Raw genomic sequence first — 20,750 nt, forward strand, 5'->3', positions numbered from 1 at the left:
ACCTTTAACTTTATTCAAACTGCAGTTGCCATTTTGTTTGTAGTTGATTATGTCATCTGCAGCTTTTTGGGGGTTTATTTCTTGTTCAGTGGGGAAAATCTACTCTGTTTTGTCTTAGAACAGGTCAATTAAAGTCAGGTTCAATATCTGAAGTGGAAATGCAACAGCAGACGTGATCATCACTGACCAGTAGAAGTTTGATTGTGTTAAACTTCATAATTGAAAAACTGTTTCTTCACAAAGTCCCTTTCATTGAGTGTATTGCTGCCAGCTCCTCTGTAATCAAAAACTCTAGATGAGTAACTGGGCTCTGGTGCATACATCACAACTCTGGTCCAGAGCCAAGGAGAAAAAGTCAAAATTGCCCACTTCATTTCTCGATTGAAGCTCCAGATTTCCTGCAATGTCCTCGATCCATTTTGTTACAGACTTACTGGAGTTTCTGGAGAAGGGCACATTTCCAAATGTTTCTTTTTTCAGTGTATATTAGCATAACAGAGTCCACCAAACACTTTATGATAAACTCCTCGCGAAAAAAGTGGCTTATGTTTTACAGTAATTTTGTGAGAAATGATGAAGTTGGTCTTGACTGCACCGCTACAGCTTGGTAAAAAGCGCTAGTTGCTTTTGCGGATTTCCTTTTTTTTTAAGTTTCAGATGTCAATCTCCATTGTACAACAGTCACGTTGTTGTGTTTCTCTGCATGTTTAGGTTCATAAAGGCAATTCAAGATGTAATCTCTAAACACAGCAATCTGCTCTCCACAAACTAAGGTCATGGCTTTAGCTCTGACTTCACCACATAAATATTGCGAAGTCCATGTTTCATTAAAAACTCTACATACTCATGCTTTTTATTATTTATTGCATGTGTGTGAATTGCAGCGTTAGCAAACTCGCATCTCTCATAAATGTGTTGGCACTGACATCACAAACATCAGACCCAAAACATTCATTGGTAAAACTGTGTTCACTTGCACACATCTACATCCATAAATTTAAAAAAGCAACAACAAAAAAACAGCAGTCATCTTAAAAATAAAAGAAACAAAGTAGTATTGTGATTTACGACAAATTGAGAAAAAAAAACAGGAAGTCATTCTCTTTTGGGGAGTTTATCAAAGAGTGTTCTGTGGTTGAAATGGGACAAACATGATCTATAATATTACTATCCATTTATGTTTATATCCTAATTATCCGGTCGTTAAGTCTGACGTCACTAGCCGTGTCTGGGCCTAAACTCCGCTGCAGGTCCATATATCAAACGATCACTATGGCATTACTGAGAGTTGAAAAACTGTCTAAAGTCTTTCATCTTTAATAAAATGATCAGCGTTCTGCTCTACCAGGTGTAACAATTGAGTTTAACATCCAGGCATCCATGAAAATGGAATTTATGACATTTAACGGAGTTAGAAGTTAGCAGGAAGTTAGCTCGCTAGCTTCTATCTAAATACAATATAGCATGTCCTGACTGCAGGGTTTTGGAAACAAATTAAAAAGTACAGCTCTGTTATCACTTCCAACATAAATGAAGACAGAAAACTAAACAGCAGTGACGTTTGTAGGGTTACTGAAGTTTGGCTAGTTGGTATATAATGATGTGCTACGTGACCGCTAGCGACACAGCTATGTTAGCATAATATAAACAAGCTAACTTTTTTTCCACTCGATAAAAGTTAACGTGAGTGTTCTCGGTGGTCAGGAACAAATGTAATCGCATGGCAGGATGCTGTAAAAGAACCAAACTTCAGCCAGGAGAACAACTGAGATAATCCATCCACAATACGAGGTTAGTCATTCATATACTGCTGCATGGGCTGGGCTGTAGTTACATCCTAAGGTTTTAAAAACTGAGCTTAATGAATGATTAGCGGTAATAAAAGCCGAGGGAGGTCAACAGTGATCACTGACTGTTTTAGGAGCTTTTTGAGATTAAATAGAAGAAAATAGAAAACATTAAACATGTTAACAACACAAAAGCCATATTAAACGCAGACTATTTTAGGCCTGGAAGTAGGATTCGTCACGTCATCACTTAACAACCGGATACATTGACCTCAGGCAGGTCGGTCAGAGAGAAACAACTGACTGAATGTGACCCGACTGAATGTACAATGGCCACTTGAATACAATACAGTCAATACAGCTTAGCTTAATGGCTTCTCCATATATCCTAAGAAATGCTATACAGCCATAGCAAAAGTATACGTGAAAAACTAGTGATCAGATATACAAATAAGAGTGATAAATGCCATTCATTTCAAGACAGAAAACTTGGCCAAAAAATTAATAAATAAAATGAAATAAAATTCAATTAAATATACAGACTGTGTGAGTCAATCATATTTGCAGAAAAGTTAAGAAAAAGCAGGATCTGAACATAATTGTTTGCAGCCTTGTTCCAGGTATTTCTTAGTGTTTTCCTCACACCTCAGGAGAGCAGTCACAGCCTAAATCCAATTATAACCATTTTCCAGAAGTCTCAAAGCCCCCATTAAGCTATCAGACCTCATTTGACCCAGGTCACTTAACAAACAGAAGTGTCAGGAGCCGACTGCTTGACTTCCACTTAGGTATTGATAACGATATGATCTCGGCCATTTCTTGGGGTTACTGTAGATGGGTGAAGGGGTGGGCGTCAGGAATAGTCCTTTAATTAATGTTTAAACAGATTAAACAGGCGTCTACAGCCACTTTTCAGATCACAGTGAAATTTTTGAAATGTAAATGAGTTTTAATGACAGCCATACAGAATTTGTAAGGCTTTTGTCTTTTTTTTTTCTTGATTGATATGAAACTGACTGTCACCATTTAACAAGATTACCTCATTTCTGCTGTGCAGTGTCGTGCTGAGCTGCCTGGGGGAAGGCTCAGGTAACAACTCCAAGGAAGTACCTGGGGAGCAATGCAGTCAAGCGCCAAATCCAAGCCCAAAAGGGGGGGTGTCTGTTTTGTAGCTGTCTTATCTGACTGATGACATTAAATGAAACTCCTAGATGTACTATTGCAGATATATTTTCACCACATAAGAAGAAGAGTAATGCACAAAAGTTTTGGAGTTTCTGTGCTGCAGCTGAACAAGAGAATTATTTCATGATCAACTTATCTAAACCTCTTCTAGCCCCTTGTAACACTTTCTCAGGACATCTTACTCTGCACCACATTTTTGTTCTTCTAAACTAGCTGACTCCAATCTCCCATAATGTTAGCCCTAATCCCCCATACATTGATTTACACACTGTCCACACAGCTCGGTCTGCTCTCTGTCTGCACAGAGATCAGAATAATGACTTGTTGTGATTCCTGGATGCAGGTCAAATATTACTGCCTTTCCTGGGGCTGATATAGTGTCTGCCGTTTCAACACTCCTCATTGACCTCATACATGGCAGAAAAATAACAGGATTTCTTCTCTGTGCAGTACATGTGAATTCTGATAAAGTGCAGAGTATTTTCTGAAGTGGCAACTGCAAGCATGCATAAAATTATAGAGCATTTTAACATAGCTCACCTACTGAGAATTTTCAGTAATATTTGAAAATATTATCTTATTGAACTTCTATCTTTTCTTTTATATGGTCTAATGAGGCATGAAGAACTCAAACTCAGGCCTCAGTGACACCCTTCCCACTGTGTTATATCTGTTTAAACAGAGAAGACCACAACTATAAGCCTGGTTTTCGCCCAGGGCTTAAAAAAGCTACTTATTAAAATGACAGGTTTTATACTTCCTTTGAGCTACAGGCTGTATACTCTAAGGTAAAGAAAGTGTACTGTGGTATGGTAAAAAGAAAAAAACTTTACGAGCATGTTTCATAATGTTCCGTTGTCAGGGGGCACCTTTTCCCCCGTCAACCATTTACAGATGAAAAAGAGAATTCACACTCACATGTTTCATTTCATCGCCATGAGACCGTTGCAGTCTTGAATCTGCAATGTAATCTCCACATGAAAGCTGCAGTTTTTCTCTTTAATCTCTTATCAGCAGTTAAGACCATAATGTACAGATGTATAATTTTATGGCTATAGATGTATAGCTATGAAAACTATACGTCTATCTCTGTGTCAAGCACAAAAGAGCAGATGCGACCTTATATGGGCGACTGATGTTATGCACCAAAATACTGGAATACCAAAAACAGCACATTCTTTCACTGAGATTCAGAGAAATGGCTCTAGTGATCATTACCTTTTCAACTTGAAAAATGATAAGCATTTCCATTTCGACTGGGGAGCGCAATGACCTCTTAAGAAGAGCTATTCAACTGATTAGCACAAACAAAGAATGGCATAAAGACCCTTGTTTGGCATGTGCTCCATACCCATAATTTCAAATCTCTTTCAAATAAAGATGATTGATCTTAGTAAGCTCTAAGTAAAAGAGCTTAGATTCAGGACTCAAAGAAAGAAAAAGTCAATATAGGAAGCAAAGGGAAGTAGCAGAAAAGCACGCAGCTCATTAGAAAATGTTAACTTTAACAGGGGGGCAGGCTGACACTGACTGAATATAAGGGGTAGCAATTATTTTAAAATGGGCTGAACCACTATTGCTATACAGGCTGGACAGAAGGAATCATGGATACAAAAGCACCTCTCAAAAGCTTTAACCTAGCCCTGGATGGATGGATGGATGGATGGACGGACGGACGGATGGATGGATGGGGTTGGTGTATAATCTTTTTGGCAAATATAAACCTGCTCCTGATGAACTTCCAGATTAAACTTTATACAGTTAAAGTCAACAGTTGTTACAGTTTCCAGAAGTCAGTGATAAATGCTTTGACTCACACAGTTGTTTTGAAGTTGGGGTCACTATGAGGTCAACATCACCCTTCACTTTTCCCTTATCCATCGTATCATATTTCTCCTTTTTAGCCTGTTTTAAGTTTATAGTCTCAGAAATGCATTCACAGCATTGTTGCCTACCACTATGCCCACTTCCATGCAACGTCTTTCCTTCTACTGGTCAAATAATCAAATAAACTAGAAAAGGGGTGGAGTACAGGCAGTAGAATTTCTACTGGATAAAGTCATATAGCAAATGCAATTCTTTTTGAGAACACAGGTTTTTTTTTTCTAAGTAGATGGAAGTAGGACAGGGTGTGGGGTGTAAGAGTTCCTTAAAGGCTACACTGCACATCTGCACTGTGCAGCAGAGGACACACCACTAACAGGAACCAGATTGGCTTTATTGCAAGGTCACGTACTACAATCAGCAGTTAGGCTTGCTCACGCCAAAAGATTAAATTCTGTGTCATACAAGACGTATTCTTACGTCATTGGATGTACGGGAAAATGGCAAAAGGAGTGGTGTACAAAGATTTCACAAGAATGCTGATTTTAATTACAGATTGAGTTTGAAAACAAAGTATTAGCTTAAAGGTCAGGAAACACATTTGTTAGCTGGTCGTATTCACCTGCTGTGAATAATCACTACATGATGTGGAATGTTTGCACAAATGTCCATGAGACTGTACATTAATCATTACAACACTGACATTCCACTGTAAAACTGAGACAGTTCATGATGCTTCAGCAGCTGCTGGGCTTTTCTGACACTTTCTTAGCTGTGGTTGGTCATGCCTCATGTCACAACTATTGCAAACTCATAAAGAACATCTGCTGTTTGGGACCATGGTGAATTATAATGAAACTAGTTTAATACTATTGTCATTATCATCGTGTTACTGATATGAAACTCACGGCTTCTTTCTTAGGTACACCTTGCTGGTACCAGCTTCTACCTCCTTTTGCCTTCAGAACTGTTAATTTTTCGTGGCATAGATTCAACAAGGTCCTTGAAACATTCCTTTTGGTCCATATTGACAAGATACTATCACACTGCTGCACGTGCATGGTGTTAATCATCTGCTCCACCACTACCTAACGGTGCTCTATTGGATTGAGATCTGGTGACTGTGGACGCAACTCGAGTACAGTGAACTCAATGTCATGTTCAAGAAACTATTTTGAGATTATTTGAAATTTGTGACATTGACCACAGTGGTTTATAGGGATGGACATGGTCAGCAACAATACTCAGGTAGGCTGTGGTATTCAAGTTGTACTCAGTTGGTTCTAATGAGCCTAAATTGTGCCAAAACAGACGTCCTACACAACATTTACGATCAAACACTGATCATGACATTATGACCACGTGCCTAATATTGTGGCAGTCCCTCTTTTGCTATCAAAACAAGCCTAAAACATTGAAGCATGGACTTCACTAGACCCTGAACATGTGCTGTGGTATCTGGCACTAAGAAGTTAGCAACAGATCCTGTAAGTCCTGTAAGTTGTGGGGCCTCCATGAATTGGACTTGATTGTTCACCACATTGCCCAGATATTTGATTGGATTGAGAGCTGTGGAATTTGGTCAACACTTCAGGTTGTTGTGCTTCTTTTGTCTTTGTGACAGGGCATATTCATCCTGCTGGAAGAGGCTACAGCTGTCAGGGAATTCAGCTTCCATGAAAGGATGCACATGGTCTCTAACAACGTTTAGGTAGATGGTATGTGTCAAAGTAACATCCAGGTGAATGGCAGGACCCAAGCTTTTCCAGTAGGACAACTTCCATTTCTCTGTGGTCCAGATCCAGAGGGGCAGTGATAGCTCAGTAGGTAAAAGCGGTTGCCCCATGATCGGAAGGTCAGGGGTTCGAATCCCCTGAACAGCTACCCTGAGGTACCCCTGAGCAAGGTACCATCCCCACACGCTGCTCCCTGGGCGCTGCACTAGTGGCTGCCCACTGCTTCACTGAGTGAATGGGTTAAATGCAGAGAAGAATTTCCCCACGGGGATCAATAAAAGTGTACATTATTATCCCTATGCAACCTCATACCCAACAAAGTGCAGTGTGTATTCTGATAATGTCAACCAGAATGAACTTTTTCAGCAATTTGTGTAACAGTAGCTCATCTGTTGGATCAGAGCATACTGGCCTTCACTCGCCATGTTCCTCACAGTTTCATTAACCAAAGCATTGGACACATTGACCTGAGGAACATCTAATGAAGATTTTACCAGTCACCCCAAGGAAGCCTACAACTGTGCACAACAAATTTCACTGTTTTCACTAAAAATTAAAAAACTCTAAGGGTGGGGGGATGATTTTTATCAGATAAAATCACAATATTTTACAATATACTTTAAATGAATAATAATGCTTATTTGGAATGATTCAGCAATTCCTGTAATGGATCTAAGTTGTGAACTTCCGTGGGTATTTGTTGCACTAAGCAATTTGTGGTTAAAATACAGCTGTTCCCACTCATATGTGGCCACCAGCAGTGCAGTTTAAGCATTTAATCCCCCCTGGTTTCCAGTCACAAACAAGTCCCAAAGCATGAGACAGGAGGTGGGGCCCCACCAGTATCAGACCATGATCTCATAAGAAAGGAAGTGAGATGTGCTAAATGTTCCTAATATTAACTTTATGAAGTCCTGCTGACCAGCAAGTGGAAACAATAGGAGTGGATTTACACCCCGACGACTGACAGTTTATATGTGAGCATATGTGAACAACTCCCCTGTTGTTGGATCTGTGCGCATCCAATATACAACTTTTGCTCACACTGTGGTCTTAAAGCTTTATAAACCTTGTGTGTGTTACAGGATTATTCTGCTGGAAACACACTAAATTGATAGAAAAGTGTTTTACATTGGAAGAGATAATTGCAGAGCAGGGAAGAGTGCGCATTTTTGAGACTTTGTCAATCACCATGACAGAACTGCCAGATTTTTTTTTCTTTTTACAGACAAACACCCTCTTTGAACTGATTGTAATTATTTCAGTGTTTCAGAGATTCTTTGCAATAGGCTGCCATACTGAATATTTAAGGATGCTTGACAGTTGTCTGAGTACCAGCCACCAGTGACCCTGTTACCCTGTCGTGCTTAACACGGATAATAAATCTTTCAGTTCAAGTACAGAGTGCATGCAGATACCAAGTGATGCTGATTTTTTTTCCCCTCAATGAAATAAAGATACTCACAAACACACACTATATTAGCCATCCATATTTAATAAAATTATGTTGCCATATGGAAGCACTCTATAAAAAGAGTGCTTTTCCTTACTTTTTTTCAATTTACCATTCAAGCAAAACATAAAGCGGTTTTGTAAATCATGCAGTTAATTTATCCCTCATCACGGAATTTGGCTGTGAAGAAATTGGTATTTTTTTAACTGCTCTCCGGATCAAAAGATCATGGGAAGACTAAAACACAATACTTATACACACTTATTTATGAAATCAGTCGATTTTTAACTCCTTTCACACAAATAGTGTTTGTACAGTGAAAGAATGTGTGAGAAGAGCTGGATTATATGAATAAGTTACCTGACACAGAGGAGTAATCAAAGAAAACTAGCACAAAATCCTCTTTGTGACGGCTAAAGTTCACTCTTTGTGTTGAAGACAGGGGGATTCCCCAACAGTGCTCTCAACTTCAAACATTTATTGACTCAGTCAGTACACCTGTCTGAAGTTCAGCCCCAGCTTTCATCTGAGCAAATCCATCACACTGCTGATTTCACTCACAGATGTCAGAGGGCTCAGCTGAAGGCACTAATTGCACTGAGAAGCACAGTGAGACCTCTAGCAGTCATTAGATAAAGGGCGACAAAAGACAGAATAAAACTTTATATAAAATCCTGGAAGAGCCTCCTTCATTTCCTTTCAAGCCCCGGCGATCTGTCGAGTTCTACATCTGAAGATCATACTTCAGGTAGATATCATGAACATATGCACTCATGCCAGCTGTGAACTTACCAGGCTCCAAAGTAGGAATGTGCACGATTTACAACCACATCAGAATAAATGAATGCATCAAGATAAAAGAGCCCAAGAGCCAAAAAAATGAGTTTAACTGGGTGACATGTTAACCAGACGTCAGTTTGCGTGATGATATAAATATGAAGCCAGGATCAGTCTTTTTTCTCATTAATCTGCGTGATTGATGCCGCTTTGTTGTGCCATTACCCTGTGGACTCCATTGACTACAGGCTTTTATGAATACGTCACATCCTGCACAAGTATAAGACAAGCTGCATCTCCATGAACTGCTTCCACCAACGATGCATCACCTAATCATCTTATCACTCCCCAAAAGACTAAAAATGGGGCAAAAGAGTAGGTATGTTTGGGATAATGTGGGACACTGTCTGAAACGTTAACAGATTTAACTTGAAAAGTAAAGAAATGGAGGAGGAGGACAAATACAGTACATGGTATTTTACTTGGATGCAAACTTTTTATAAGCTGAAATGGAAGCTCAAGCTTGTTTTATGATAATGGGATAAGTGATAAGTCTATCACACATATGGGAAGTTGAAATGATCATGAAATAATGATAGGAATTATATAAGTACACTGAGCTCGCCACAACTGAATGACAGATATTTGTTTACCTGTGTATTCCATTTATCTATCAGACAAGCTGCTGAGAGTCGTGACTGTTATTCAGACCCGAGTCTGTCTGGTGATCAGTTCTGGGCTTCAGCAGGCAGATTTTTGTAAACTAATGACGATCATTGTTGTCTCAATATGTGTCTTTGGTCAAGCTCTGTAGCAGAGAATGCTGGAAGTTCTCATCACACGACTCGGGGATCAAAAATTCCAGCAGCAGGTCACAGATGCAGTAAAGCAGATGCCTGCAGAAAAACACAGATGTAGGAAAAAGACATCAGGAAAATGACATTCTTAGATTGATGATATAATAGTATAAATATGAAAGGTAAGAGGAGTTTGCAGTTCTATCTGAAACATTAACATTGTGGTTGTACTGTTTAGTGATAATCAGAGACCAGCACTGATACAGTTTCTGTTTCTTGTTAGCTTGCTGTTTGGTTGCTGACTCACTTGTTTATCTGGTGGTCCTGCAAAGACTCCAGCATAGTCTCCAAACTCAGTCTGTACTTCTCATTACCCAGCATGTCAGTGATGAGCTCTGCTCAGACACAAACAGTGAAACATACTGTCAGAAGCTATGAAAATCAGGGCAGCATTTAACAGCAGTAATCTGATTTGAACAGCTGTTATTCACCTGGGAGCAGCTGCATCAGGCAGTCCAAACATTGCTCCTTTGTTTTCTCCTTTTGTGCAGCACTTCGCTCAGGCTGTGGTTGAGCAGGCAGAGTGCCACCGGGCCATACAGCTTCCTGCAGCACTTGTAGGTAAATCACCCAGCAAGGAGCACTGGTAAGGTGGGCGACACCTACATCCAACCATCTGATACAGAAATCAGTTCAATACTTTAGTGAGTGCGTCCATGTTCAGGACATGTGCCAGTGTGTCAAACAGACAGATGGGGAATTAAATGCAAGCTCATGAAAAAGCGTGCTTTAAGCAATTACAGGAGAATGCAAAACATGAACCTTAAGCCAGAAGTGAGGTCCCAGAGGCAGATATCAAGCCAAAAGTTGTGACCAGTATGACCATTTAATGATAGCATAACATTAGGGGTAGGAAAAGCCCATTTCCCACACACCATGTGGTAAAGTGGGTCCAGTAGTTATTTAGTTTAGCAAGTAAAGCACAAAAACCCATAACATTTATGTGTGTGTGCTAAAAAACTCCTGAAAGACAATCGGAGAGAAGATCGTGCACCATTAAAATCCAACTAACCACCACTAACCTGTCCTTGTGCCCTCTAGATCTGGCTGAATGAAGGAAAAATAAATGACTGTAAATATGTCACCTGCTCACAAAATAGACCCCATAGCCAACTGTTGAGGCCTTGCTGTGATTTATTGTAATGAATAAAAATTCAATATTTTTTCCTGGAATGTAAATAACAGAATGACAGTACAAAGACTGCGAACAACCAAAAGGACATCACACAAACTATGGCAGAGAGTAGACAAACACCAGAAAAGTCCTCTAGCAGAGTCACCTGAGGTATAAGTTTTATCAAGTTGAAGTTTCGTGTTCCAGGTAGAGAGAGTGTCAGTCTCCTGATCCCTAACTGGGAGCTGGTTCCACAGGAGAAGAGCCTGATAGTCGAAGGCTCAGCCTCCCATTCTACTTTAAGAAACTCTACCCATACAGTATGATGATCATTCAGGACTTTCTATTCAAAGAGAAGAATTTTGAATTAAGTTGTGGTTTTAACAGGCAGCAAATCAAGAGAAGCTGATATGTTAGCACTCTCACTGTGGCCTTTGAACTGAAGGTTTTTCAGGGAGATTTTACCTGTTTACAGTAACCCACTCTAGAAGTAACAATCTCAAAGTCATTTTTCTGTCTCACTCTCACAGGATGTTTCTAAATTTGACAATATTGCTCAGATGAAGTGAAACAGTCCTAGAGATTTGTTTAATGTGTGAGTTGAGTGACATATCCTGTTCAGAAATGGCTCCAAGATTCGTCACAGTGTTACTCGAGGCCAAGGTAATGCCATCAAGATTAAGTATTTGATTATACTGCTAACATTCTGTCCACATTTGATAACCTGCTTACGATGTGAAATCATCATCAATGTGTGTGGGCAAAACAGAAGCAACTTTGGATTTCTAACTACAAATCCATTCTCTCTTGTTTCTTTTTGTCTTTATCCCACTCTAAAAGTTGGATGTAACAGTGAGACCAAATTCACAACCCAATAGAAACAGATCCAGGTACATTTACTGCAATATTCAAACTGAATACAGGCTGCTGGCCATTGACATGTAGTATCCTTTTGACTTGAAGTCACCTGGAACTGTAGCTGTGCTGTAAACAAATAATGAAGCACAGTTTGACCAGAATAAGAACTAGAATCTTTAACACACTAAGACAATAAAATATTAATGACAAACCAGTGGTAGAAGCATCATAACATCAAGAAAACTGTACAGTTAAAGGATTTTTCTTTTTACATTAAAAAAGAAAAAAAATGTTTGATGATCTGAAATGTTTAAGTGTGACAAACATACAAATAAATAGGAAAACGCTTTTTCACACCATTGTCATATAAAAGACTTACTTCCTTCATTCTGTTCATTGACCCCATTGTGGACCACTAAAATGTTGTATACTATGTAGTATATACCTTATTTACTTTATTTACTAAATTTTGGGTTTGTTTTGTTTTTTTGCACTACATTAGACAACATCAAAATAGCGTTGTCAAAAATGACAATAGCGTTGGCATTTTTGTTATTTGTGTTCTGTAATCTTTATAAAAACCTAGAAAAAAAAACCCCTCTTAATCTTTGGTATATGGCGAGGCGCTGTGGACATCCAAGTTTGTGATTGTGTAGATTTTTCAAATCAATACCATGGTTGCATCTACTGAAAATCTCTGTGAAGCTTAAATCTCAGTGACCTTGACTTCAAGGTCAGAGGTAAACTTTTCTGAAAATCGGAGGAGTTTCACATTTATAACACAGGTATGTCTACTAGGAGGCTGAAGGGTAGCACTATATATTTATAAACAATCAAAAACAACAATTTATTTCCAATTTGTATGGAATTTATTTCTGTAAACATGGTGTTTTAGGTCGGATTAAAGGACTGATGTGATGGTAAGGTGTCCGCTGCTCTGCTTTGAATATTGGTAGGCTTTTTTTTTTTTTTTTTTTTAATTTTCACAAGAATTGCTACTTCCCCTAGAGTTTTGGCCACACCAGCAATCAGAAGATTCCCTATGAGCAAGCATTTAGCGACAGTGGGAAGGAAAAACTCCCTTTAAAAAGGAAGAAACCTTCGACAGAACCAGGCTCAGGAAGGGACAGTCATCTGCCGCGACTGGTTGGGGTGGGGGGAGTGAAAATTAAAAAAAAATTTAAAAAAAAGCCAAAGTGATAATTATTGGAGCAGCTTAACTAATATTTCCAGTGTAATTTGCTGTTAATATCCTTTTCCAACCCCAGTTTGTGTTTTTTATCACTTTTGTCCAGGGTGGAAGATGCCATGCTGGAGATTGACTCTGTATGGTTTTTCAGTGTTGATACTTGGGAACCTGTTGGAGAGGCCAGGGTTGAAAAAGGGATGCCGGAGAACCTGAGAGGGTGTTATCCGCTGGTGTGCATCCAAGGCCAACATCTCTTTAGTTAGGCTGACAAATAAGCGTTGGCCATCTTCTGGTCCTCGTCTAAACAGCATTATTTGTTCGAGGTCATCCAGACGTGTCAGTTTTATGTATCTTGTCTCCAAAGATTCATATCCTGTCTCGTATTTAAATTGTTGAGCGGTCTTAAATGTCCAGCGTTGTTGGTTGTAGTTGTCTTTTGTGAAATAGTCTTCAGTGTACACGCCAGGATCGAGAACATGATCTGGCGGCTGACCCTGAGTTTCTATGATGAATTTCAAAACTTCATAATATTTTTTCCAGGGTAGAGTGGCACCCCTGTACCAAGCTCCACAGCCACCAGCTCCAGAGACCACATGTCACTTGCTTCGTTATAAGGAAGGCCAAGCATAACCTCAGGTGCACTATAACCAACTGTCCCCACACGGTCACCAGGCATCACTGCAGACGCAGGACATGCGAGGCCAAAGTCTATAAGTCTGACTTTGACTGGAGACTCATAGCGATTTACAACCATGATGTTTCCAGGTTTGAGGTCAGCGTGCACTATTCCCAAAGAACCCAGGTGGGACAGAGCATTTGTGAGTTGACCTAAAATTGGCCTGACTTCGCTTATGGGGAGACGCCGATTATTCGGGTCCTGTATGTAGTCCCACAGGCATTGGTCTAGGAGTTCAAATTTCAGGCAAACACGCTCTCCGTCGTGGAAAAAGCCGTTCCATTGAACAATGTTGGCGGCATCTGGATCCAACCTTCTCAGCTGCTCCAGGATGAAAATTTCCAGTTTTGCCTGTTGCAGAATATCAGGGTTGTTCTTGTTCACCTTAATAGCCACAGCTCGGTTGGTTTTGGTATCACGGCATTTGGCTACAATACCAAAGCCCCCTTCTCCAAGGAAAGCCTCTACCTTGTAGTGGTTTCCCAAAATGCTCCCTTTAACTATTCCAAGCTCATTTGAGCGGAAGGATGGGTTAGCAATGACTTATGGCATAAGTCATTGTTGATTTTGTCTTCACTCCTGATTTACTTACAGTGCAAGTAAATTGTTCCTGATTTACTTACAGTGTAAGTAAATCAGGAACAACAGTTCACAAACAGCTGCAGATGCGGAGGAACTCTTACCTCTCGATGAAAGTCCCGAAGAGCAGTCTGATGGCCTTCTGGATGTTCTCAGTGCACAGCCAACTCCACTGATCCTTCATCAGCAAACACAAGATGTTCAAAGCGACATCTGCCACAGCTGTGTCTGCAACACGCACGCACACACACACACACACACACACACACGCACACACGCACGCACGCACGCACACACACACACACACACACACACACAAACCCCCATTAATTATACATTAATTATACATTAATTATACATTTATTTCAGCACAAGGATGGGAATCTTCACAAATGAATTAAAAAAATATTTGACTACTTGTAAAGGCAGAACACACCATTAGTGGTAGTGGGCAAAAACATGGAGTTACCTTTGTGTTGTTAATAAACAATCAACCAAAAATTTTTTTAATGAGAAATATCTATTAATAGATGCTGAGGTCAAGATTTTCCACTGCAAGTAAAAAAAAACATTCTTACTAAATGTGGATTCAAAAAGTCTCCAAAATGTGTTTGTGCCCTATTGCTGCAAATCGTCTACTGCTCAGCTAAAGCCACCACAGACATTGGGTTTTGCTGCACCCATGTGGTAAAACTGTGTCAGTGCATCTTGCCAATGTGGATAAATCTACTTCAGACAAACTCAACCTGTGCCGTGAGTTTTCCCTGAAGTCTTCTTCACATCTTGCTCACACCTCTGCTTGTTCTCTTTCCCATTCAGTCCACATAACAGTGTTTCCTGCTCACCAACAAAATTCTCGAGGTGGGACAGTGACATGCCATTGAGGACCTAGAAAATCAGAATAAGCAAATGATTTCTGAAGAAAATGTCAACGCTCTCCCACATTAGTCTGAAACATGTTTGTGTTGATAGTTCATGAGGAATAATAACTTACAGTGCTGCCTTCACTGAAGCAGTATGTCACTTTAGGATGTAGATCAGGAATGTTGGGTATATTGAAGGCTGGGGAGATTTTGCTTGGGAAAAGCCTCCTGAAGCACAGAACACAAAACAGGAATCCCCGTGTTACAAAAATAAGTGAATTAAATCCAACATGAAAGAAGCTGAGAATTAACTCACCGAATTGATAATAAGGAAGCAAAGTAGATTTGAATGTGTGTGAAGACTGGTATCAGGCAGATAGAGCTCTTACCTGTATTTTCTGTTGTCCATTGTTCTTCCATCAGGATCTCCATCAATGTCCTCTGTTGGGCTGAGGGGTTCTGGATGTGGGAAAGCTGTCTTCAAAGTGTCCAAAGCATTTTCCATCATCTTTCAATCAATCAAACATATGTGAGATAATTAAATTCAAGTTGTAGAAAAAAGAAAGAAAAAGCATCCAGTTTTTGTCTCATTCTGAACATGATTAGCTTCTTGAGTATTTATTCTTCTCTATTTTGTGCGTTCTTGAGTATTACAATGTGGAATTTCTTTACACATTTTCACAAAAGGTCCAACTCCATGCTCAAGAACAAGGCATAAAACTTCTTACTTAACTCTCGCAGGGGAGTAATGGAGTAAATTTCACAAAATGCAACTACTTATTGGTTTAATTTTCTGTTAGCTTGTTCCTACCTTATCAATTCTTGACTTGGCAAAAGGTTTTCTTCCAAAATATGTACAGACACCTGAATTGAGAGCTAGGAACTCCTGCATGTCTTCGTTGTTGGCTATCTCAGGAATGCTGCTTAATTGCTAGAAAACAATAAAAATTATACCACAAGAACAAACGTCAGAACCCTGCAAATGCAAAAGTTATAATCCCAATGCTTACTTTTAGGAAGGCATCCAGCTGGCTTTTACGCACTTCAACCTTCTCACCGTCTGGACTGCTGAATGAGAGATCAGGGAAAATCCTCTTTGGGCCCTTGACATCTGAAATGCAATAAATAAATAAACGTGGCATCTCTTCTTGGACTACTAGGGTTTGGTGATGTCTTAAAGCAGAGGACGATGTCTTACTCTTGATTAATTTCTTCATTTCAGGCTTCTCCTCTAATCGTGTCTGCAAGTTGAGGAACTCGCTGTATCTGCGATTGACAGCGTGACAGGCCGCATGCTGTGGAGTGGCGCTGCCATCACTGGTCGCTGTCTGAAACTGTTAAACAGAAAGAGGGGTGCAGTATGCAATCATCAATAATCCAATTTCATAAGACAGCTTCATTGTACCAGGCTGTGACATGACTGTACCTTTACGGTGTAAAGAATATAGGGATGTATGCCGGTGCCACGCTGGTCTTTTGCGGTGACGGTGCCACCAATTCTGACATTCTGGATGTTCACAGGTGCCACTGCATTGCTGGGGGAATCCAAGTTATAAGAGGGTAAACAAAGCTTTCTTCTAGGGCAACCTGGAGATTTCTCTTCAGCTATGCCTGCTGGCCACTGGGAGTCCACCGGCACCACCACCTTCTGTCCTAGATTTCTCAGTGGACCGAAGCATCCATAGGCTTCAACATCTTTAGAAGTGAGCATGCTGCAGAAGTTGTTTGAAGGACCACACTCGCAAAAGCCTCCTTTCAGATCATCATCCGAGTCAGACTGAGTTAGCGAGTCCAGTGAAATTATTTTGGACTCTGACGAGTTGGAGTGATGGGCAGATGTAAGCGGACAGCAGTTCACTTTGTATGATGTGAGCAGACCTGGGCGGCAGCTTTGAAATTTCCCAGCTGACGCCAAGCTAACCATGCTGCTCAGTGAGGACTCAGTCTGCTCCGTCGTGCTCCGGCTCTCATTCAGGTCATCAAGGTCAGAGGCGCTTTTGCTGGCGAGACCAGCTTGATCGGAAGAAGACAGTGACATGCAGGTGGCCCAGGACTCCTGGTCGATCTGACATTTGTATAGGGGATCTACTGGGAGGTCATCCACGTTGATTTCCTGGTGTGGTTCTCTGCATCTGGTAAGTATGTCTACAATGGTCTGGTTGAGCCAGTCAGGATCGGATATCCTGGTTATGAGCGGTAGCAGCACGTTGCAGGTAATAAGTTCTGTAACCATGTAACCTCCTGTCCTGGTTTCCATCTGTGGGTATGGAACCAGCACGTGTAGTACAAGGTGAACTAGAGCTCTGGAGTAGCTGAGCTCAGCAGCTTTGCTGCTCACAGCTGGATGAGGGGTGTCTACTTCACTGTAGAGCTGCCAGAGGCTCATGCTTCCCTTTTGTGTTGACTGTATCTGTCTTACTGTCATGTAGTTCTGCAGGTGACCCCCGTACACCTCCAGCAACCGCTGAACCATGACCTTTCTGTCCACTCGCCGGGCACGCTCCTTCAGTTCCATCACTGACTCCAGCATCGAATTACGCACCGCACGCTCAAACTCGCCCTCCACCTCGGGCAGCAGAGTGCGATACCACGAGGACACAAAGTCACGCACTGCTTTGTGGACAGCGCTGTGGATCTCATGGTTCAATCTCCACTCGTGCTCAGGTGAATACTGAGGTGGGTTAATGTTGCCAAGAGGCAAGAAGTGCTCCAGGTGGAGAACGCTGTTGGCATCCAGCAGAGCCCGTGACCCAAGCCAACCTCCGAGAACTACCAGGAGACTGGTGAAGACGCAAAGGAGCCAAACATTAACAAGAAGGTGGAAGAGGACGAGCCACACCAGCAGAACTCCGACCCCCAACAGCTTCCCCTGCCCAAGAAAATCCAATAAAGACATTATGATCGGCAGTGGGGATTTGTCCTGTTGAAAAAAAAAATGCATATACTGTTAAATAACAAGCAATAAGAACATTATAGTAATGACTAAATTTCAGTATACCGGTAACTGTTTAATGCAGGGGCGGGGGAACTCCAGGCGTTAAGGGCCGAAGTCCTGCAGGTTTTAGATGTGTCCTCGATCCAACACAGCTGATTTAAATGGCTAAATTACTTCCTCAACATGTCTTTAAATTCTCCAGAGGGTTGCCAATGAACTAATCGTGGGCGATCGTGGCTCAAGAGTTGGCAGTTCGCCTTGTAATCGGAAGGTTGCCGGTTCGAGCCCCGGCTTGGACAGTCTTGGTCGTTGTGTCCTTGGGCAAGACACTTCACCCGTTGCCTACTGGTGGTGGTCAGAGGGCCCAGTGGCGCTAATGTTTGGCAGCCTCGCCTCTGTCAGTGCGCCCCAGGGTGGCTGTGGCTACAATGTAGCTGCCATCACCAGTGCGTGAATGGGTGGATGACTGGATATGTAAAGCGCTTTGGGGTCCTTAGGGACTAGTAAAGCGCTATATAAATACAGGTCATTTACCATTTAATCATTTGATTCAGGTGTGTTGACCCAGGGTGAGATCTAAAACCTGCAGGACACCAGCATTTAAGGCCTGGAGTTCCCCATCCCTGGTTTAATGGCTTCAATTCTCACATGATAAAGCCAGCCAGCTACAACTCTCACTCAGATCTATGTTTACACAGTGTTTGTGTCTATGATGGGGCTTTTGCATATCCCTTTATAGGCCTTCCATTAACAAATATATGCATTATAATGTAATCTATTTCCCTCAAGTTTTATTTTACAAATTTCCTTTTTTCATTTGAGACTTTTTTTGTAAATTAAAATCCAAAAAGAGAAAAAAGAAAAGAACTAGGAAGCCTCCACAGAGATAAGCATCTAAATCCTCATAATTAAAACGGTAAAACCGGAATATGCAGGGAATTAGAACAATAATTTAGCATTTTTTTAAGGTGATGTTTTTCTTTGTGTTTTTATAGAAAATTAATAAAACACCACACCTGATATGACATAGGCAGAAGTTGTGTTGCGTTTACTGTAAATGGCCCACAGAATTTGGAGGACGTGTGATTTAATTCAACTGACCATTATACATGTTAAAATTTAGATGGCTTGCAGTGCTGTACTGGATTCAAAACACTGACCCAACAAAATTACAGTTCCAGCAAAATCCCTTCTACTGAGAGACTGTTTTATATTTACTGCCTTCATGAGAATAATAAAAAATGATCAGATAACGTCCGAAGTCATTTGGAAGCAAAAGGTCCATATGACAGCTATAAACCTATTATGTTGTTTGTATGGAGTATAATGTTCTACTCCATTAACTGCCCCGTGACAATGTAATTACGCTTGAATGCACCATCTGTTACAGTATCATGTCAGAGGACTTTCTTCCATGTCAACAGTAAATTGATATAAACTTTAATGGACAGCGAGTAAGACAAAAAAAAAAATTTAAATGAATGAGAGGTAAAACTTGAGGGGGTAGGGACAAATAAGTAAATACTTCAGCCTACTCCTTTTCAAACAAATAATGGAATGATATTTTGTAATGATTGTGAAGGCACATGTTTGAAATGTTTGAAATAAAAATGAACTGAACTGAACTGAACTGAACTGAACTGAGTATTGCCTGTTGTTGAACTTTTTTCTGCTTTCTATATTTCGCATAACAGTCAAACCTCGAGAGAAATCCAGAGCGTGTTTACAAAAGTACTGTGGGCTAGCAGCAGCTGAGGTCAGAGCAGAGGTCAGTGAAGCTCACCTATTATATGCAGCTAGCCCGTAGCCTACTGACAGTGGATTTCTATTAGTTTAGGCTATGAAGCAGAAAAACACACATTACCTGAAAGGTTAAAGGACTCTCTTTGGACAAATGCAGGTCGTGTTGAATGTCTTCCTGCTCCGGTCTTAATCCTCCAACAAAGATTATCTGGATAGACGCACAGAGCCCATATGGACAGCTCTCTGGCTGCTGGTTGTCTAAAGAGCAATACAGTCATCTATGTGCAGCTGAAAACAAATGCTAGCGATAAGTATGCAGATTTTAGAGAATAAAACTATGTGACCATAAATAAATGAACAGACACAAAACAAGCATACAAATGATACACATTTAAGCGCTAGTAGCTGAATTAGCATAAGTTAAATTCCTTTACTCCATTTTTACAGTTCTGCACACTTAAATATTTTAAATTTATTATCTCTACATTTCTTCTTGATTTAATTGCGTACTTCTGTGTTTTCACCAGTGTTTTCTGCAGAGTAATGAGAGTGATCTGTTTTACAAGTTGACCAAAAACTATATATATAATGTTATAGATACACATAAATGTAGGAATAAAGTGATCGGCAACCCATAACTGTAAAGTAAAGTTTTGGAGGCCTGATTCATATATTCTATATTGTTCTTATTGGTGTATATTAAAGCAATATATTAGTCATGGGAGACATTGGGGGGGGGGGGGGGGTGATGCAGTAAGCACTTTCTTTGTCTGAGCTCCTTAAAACAGAATTTTTATGTAATAAAAACATCAAGGCTTTAGTCCTTAGCCCTTGACCTTCAGGGGGAGTTGCGCTCTCTGAGTGGTCTTGTTTTATGTTTATTATCCTCAATTGCCAACGATATTCTATTACACCTACACTATGTTTTGAATGAGTAGAGGCAAACCTTAACTTGGAGAACAGTTAAGATAAATTGCATTAGCATAGATGCTACTGCCATAGTTTGTCAGTTGCTTGCTGCTAAAAACATTTGGAGGTAAATAAGTTGTCTAAAGTGCTCCTAAAAAGTACTAAGACATTTATCTCTCTTCTACTCATATCTTGGTTGTGCAATATTTAGTGATTTCCCTTCCTGTTTCCTTTAACTCTTTCCCATGTGTCGTCCTTTAGTGTC

General features: G+C 40.4%; 1 protein-coding gene across 1 annotated transcript; it reads right to left on the reverse strand.

Moving 5' to 3' along the window:
* Window positions 1-6,059: 6,059 nt before the first annotated feature.
* On the reverse strand, window positions 6,060-19,780 carry snx19a (sorting nexin 19a). The gene is made up of 12 exons (XM_082548725.1): window positions 19,698-19,780; window positions 16,325-17,818; window positions 16,097-16,232; window positions 15,909-16,009; window positions 15,710-15,829; window positions 15,288-15,406; window positions 15,030-15,126; window positions 14,782-14,923; window positions 14,140-14,263; window positions 10,051-10,235; window positions 9,867-9,954; window positions 6,060-9,658 (listed from the first exon to the last, which is right to left on the reverse strand). Exons 2-12 carry the CDS (start codon window positions 17,792-17,794, stop codon window positions 9,547-9,549), a joined length of 2,694 nt encoding a protein of 897 aa, XP_082404851.1. The 5' UTR covers window positions 17,795-17,818; window positions 19,698-19,780; the 3' UTR covers window positions 6,060-9,546.
* Between the last annotated feature and the right edge of the window lie 970 nt (window positions 19,781-20,750).

Source organism: Aulonocara stuartgranti (assembly GCF_965226115.1).
Source record: "Aulonocara stuartgranti genome assembly, chromosome: 10".
Classification (NCBI taxonomy): domain Eukaryota; kingdom Metazoa; phylum Chordata; class Actinopteri; order Cichliformes; family Cichlidae; genus Aulonocara; species Aulonocara stuartgranti.

Excerpts from the sequence above, each read along its gene's own strand:
- snx19a (XM_082548725.1), bottom strand. The coding sequence starts at position 17,794 with ATGTCTTTATTGGATTTTCTTGGGCAGGGGAAGCTGTTGGGGGTCGGA. Across the intron at positions 15,830-15,908 it reads AGCTGGATGCCTTCCTAAAA|CAATTAAGCAGCATTCCTGA; the intron begins GTAAGCATTGGG and ends ATTGTTTTCTAG. Across the intron at positions 15,407-15,709 it reads CCAAGTCAAGAATTGATAAG|ATGATGGAAAATGCTTTGGA; the intron begins GTAGGAACAAGC and ends ATTGATTGAAAG.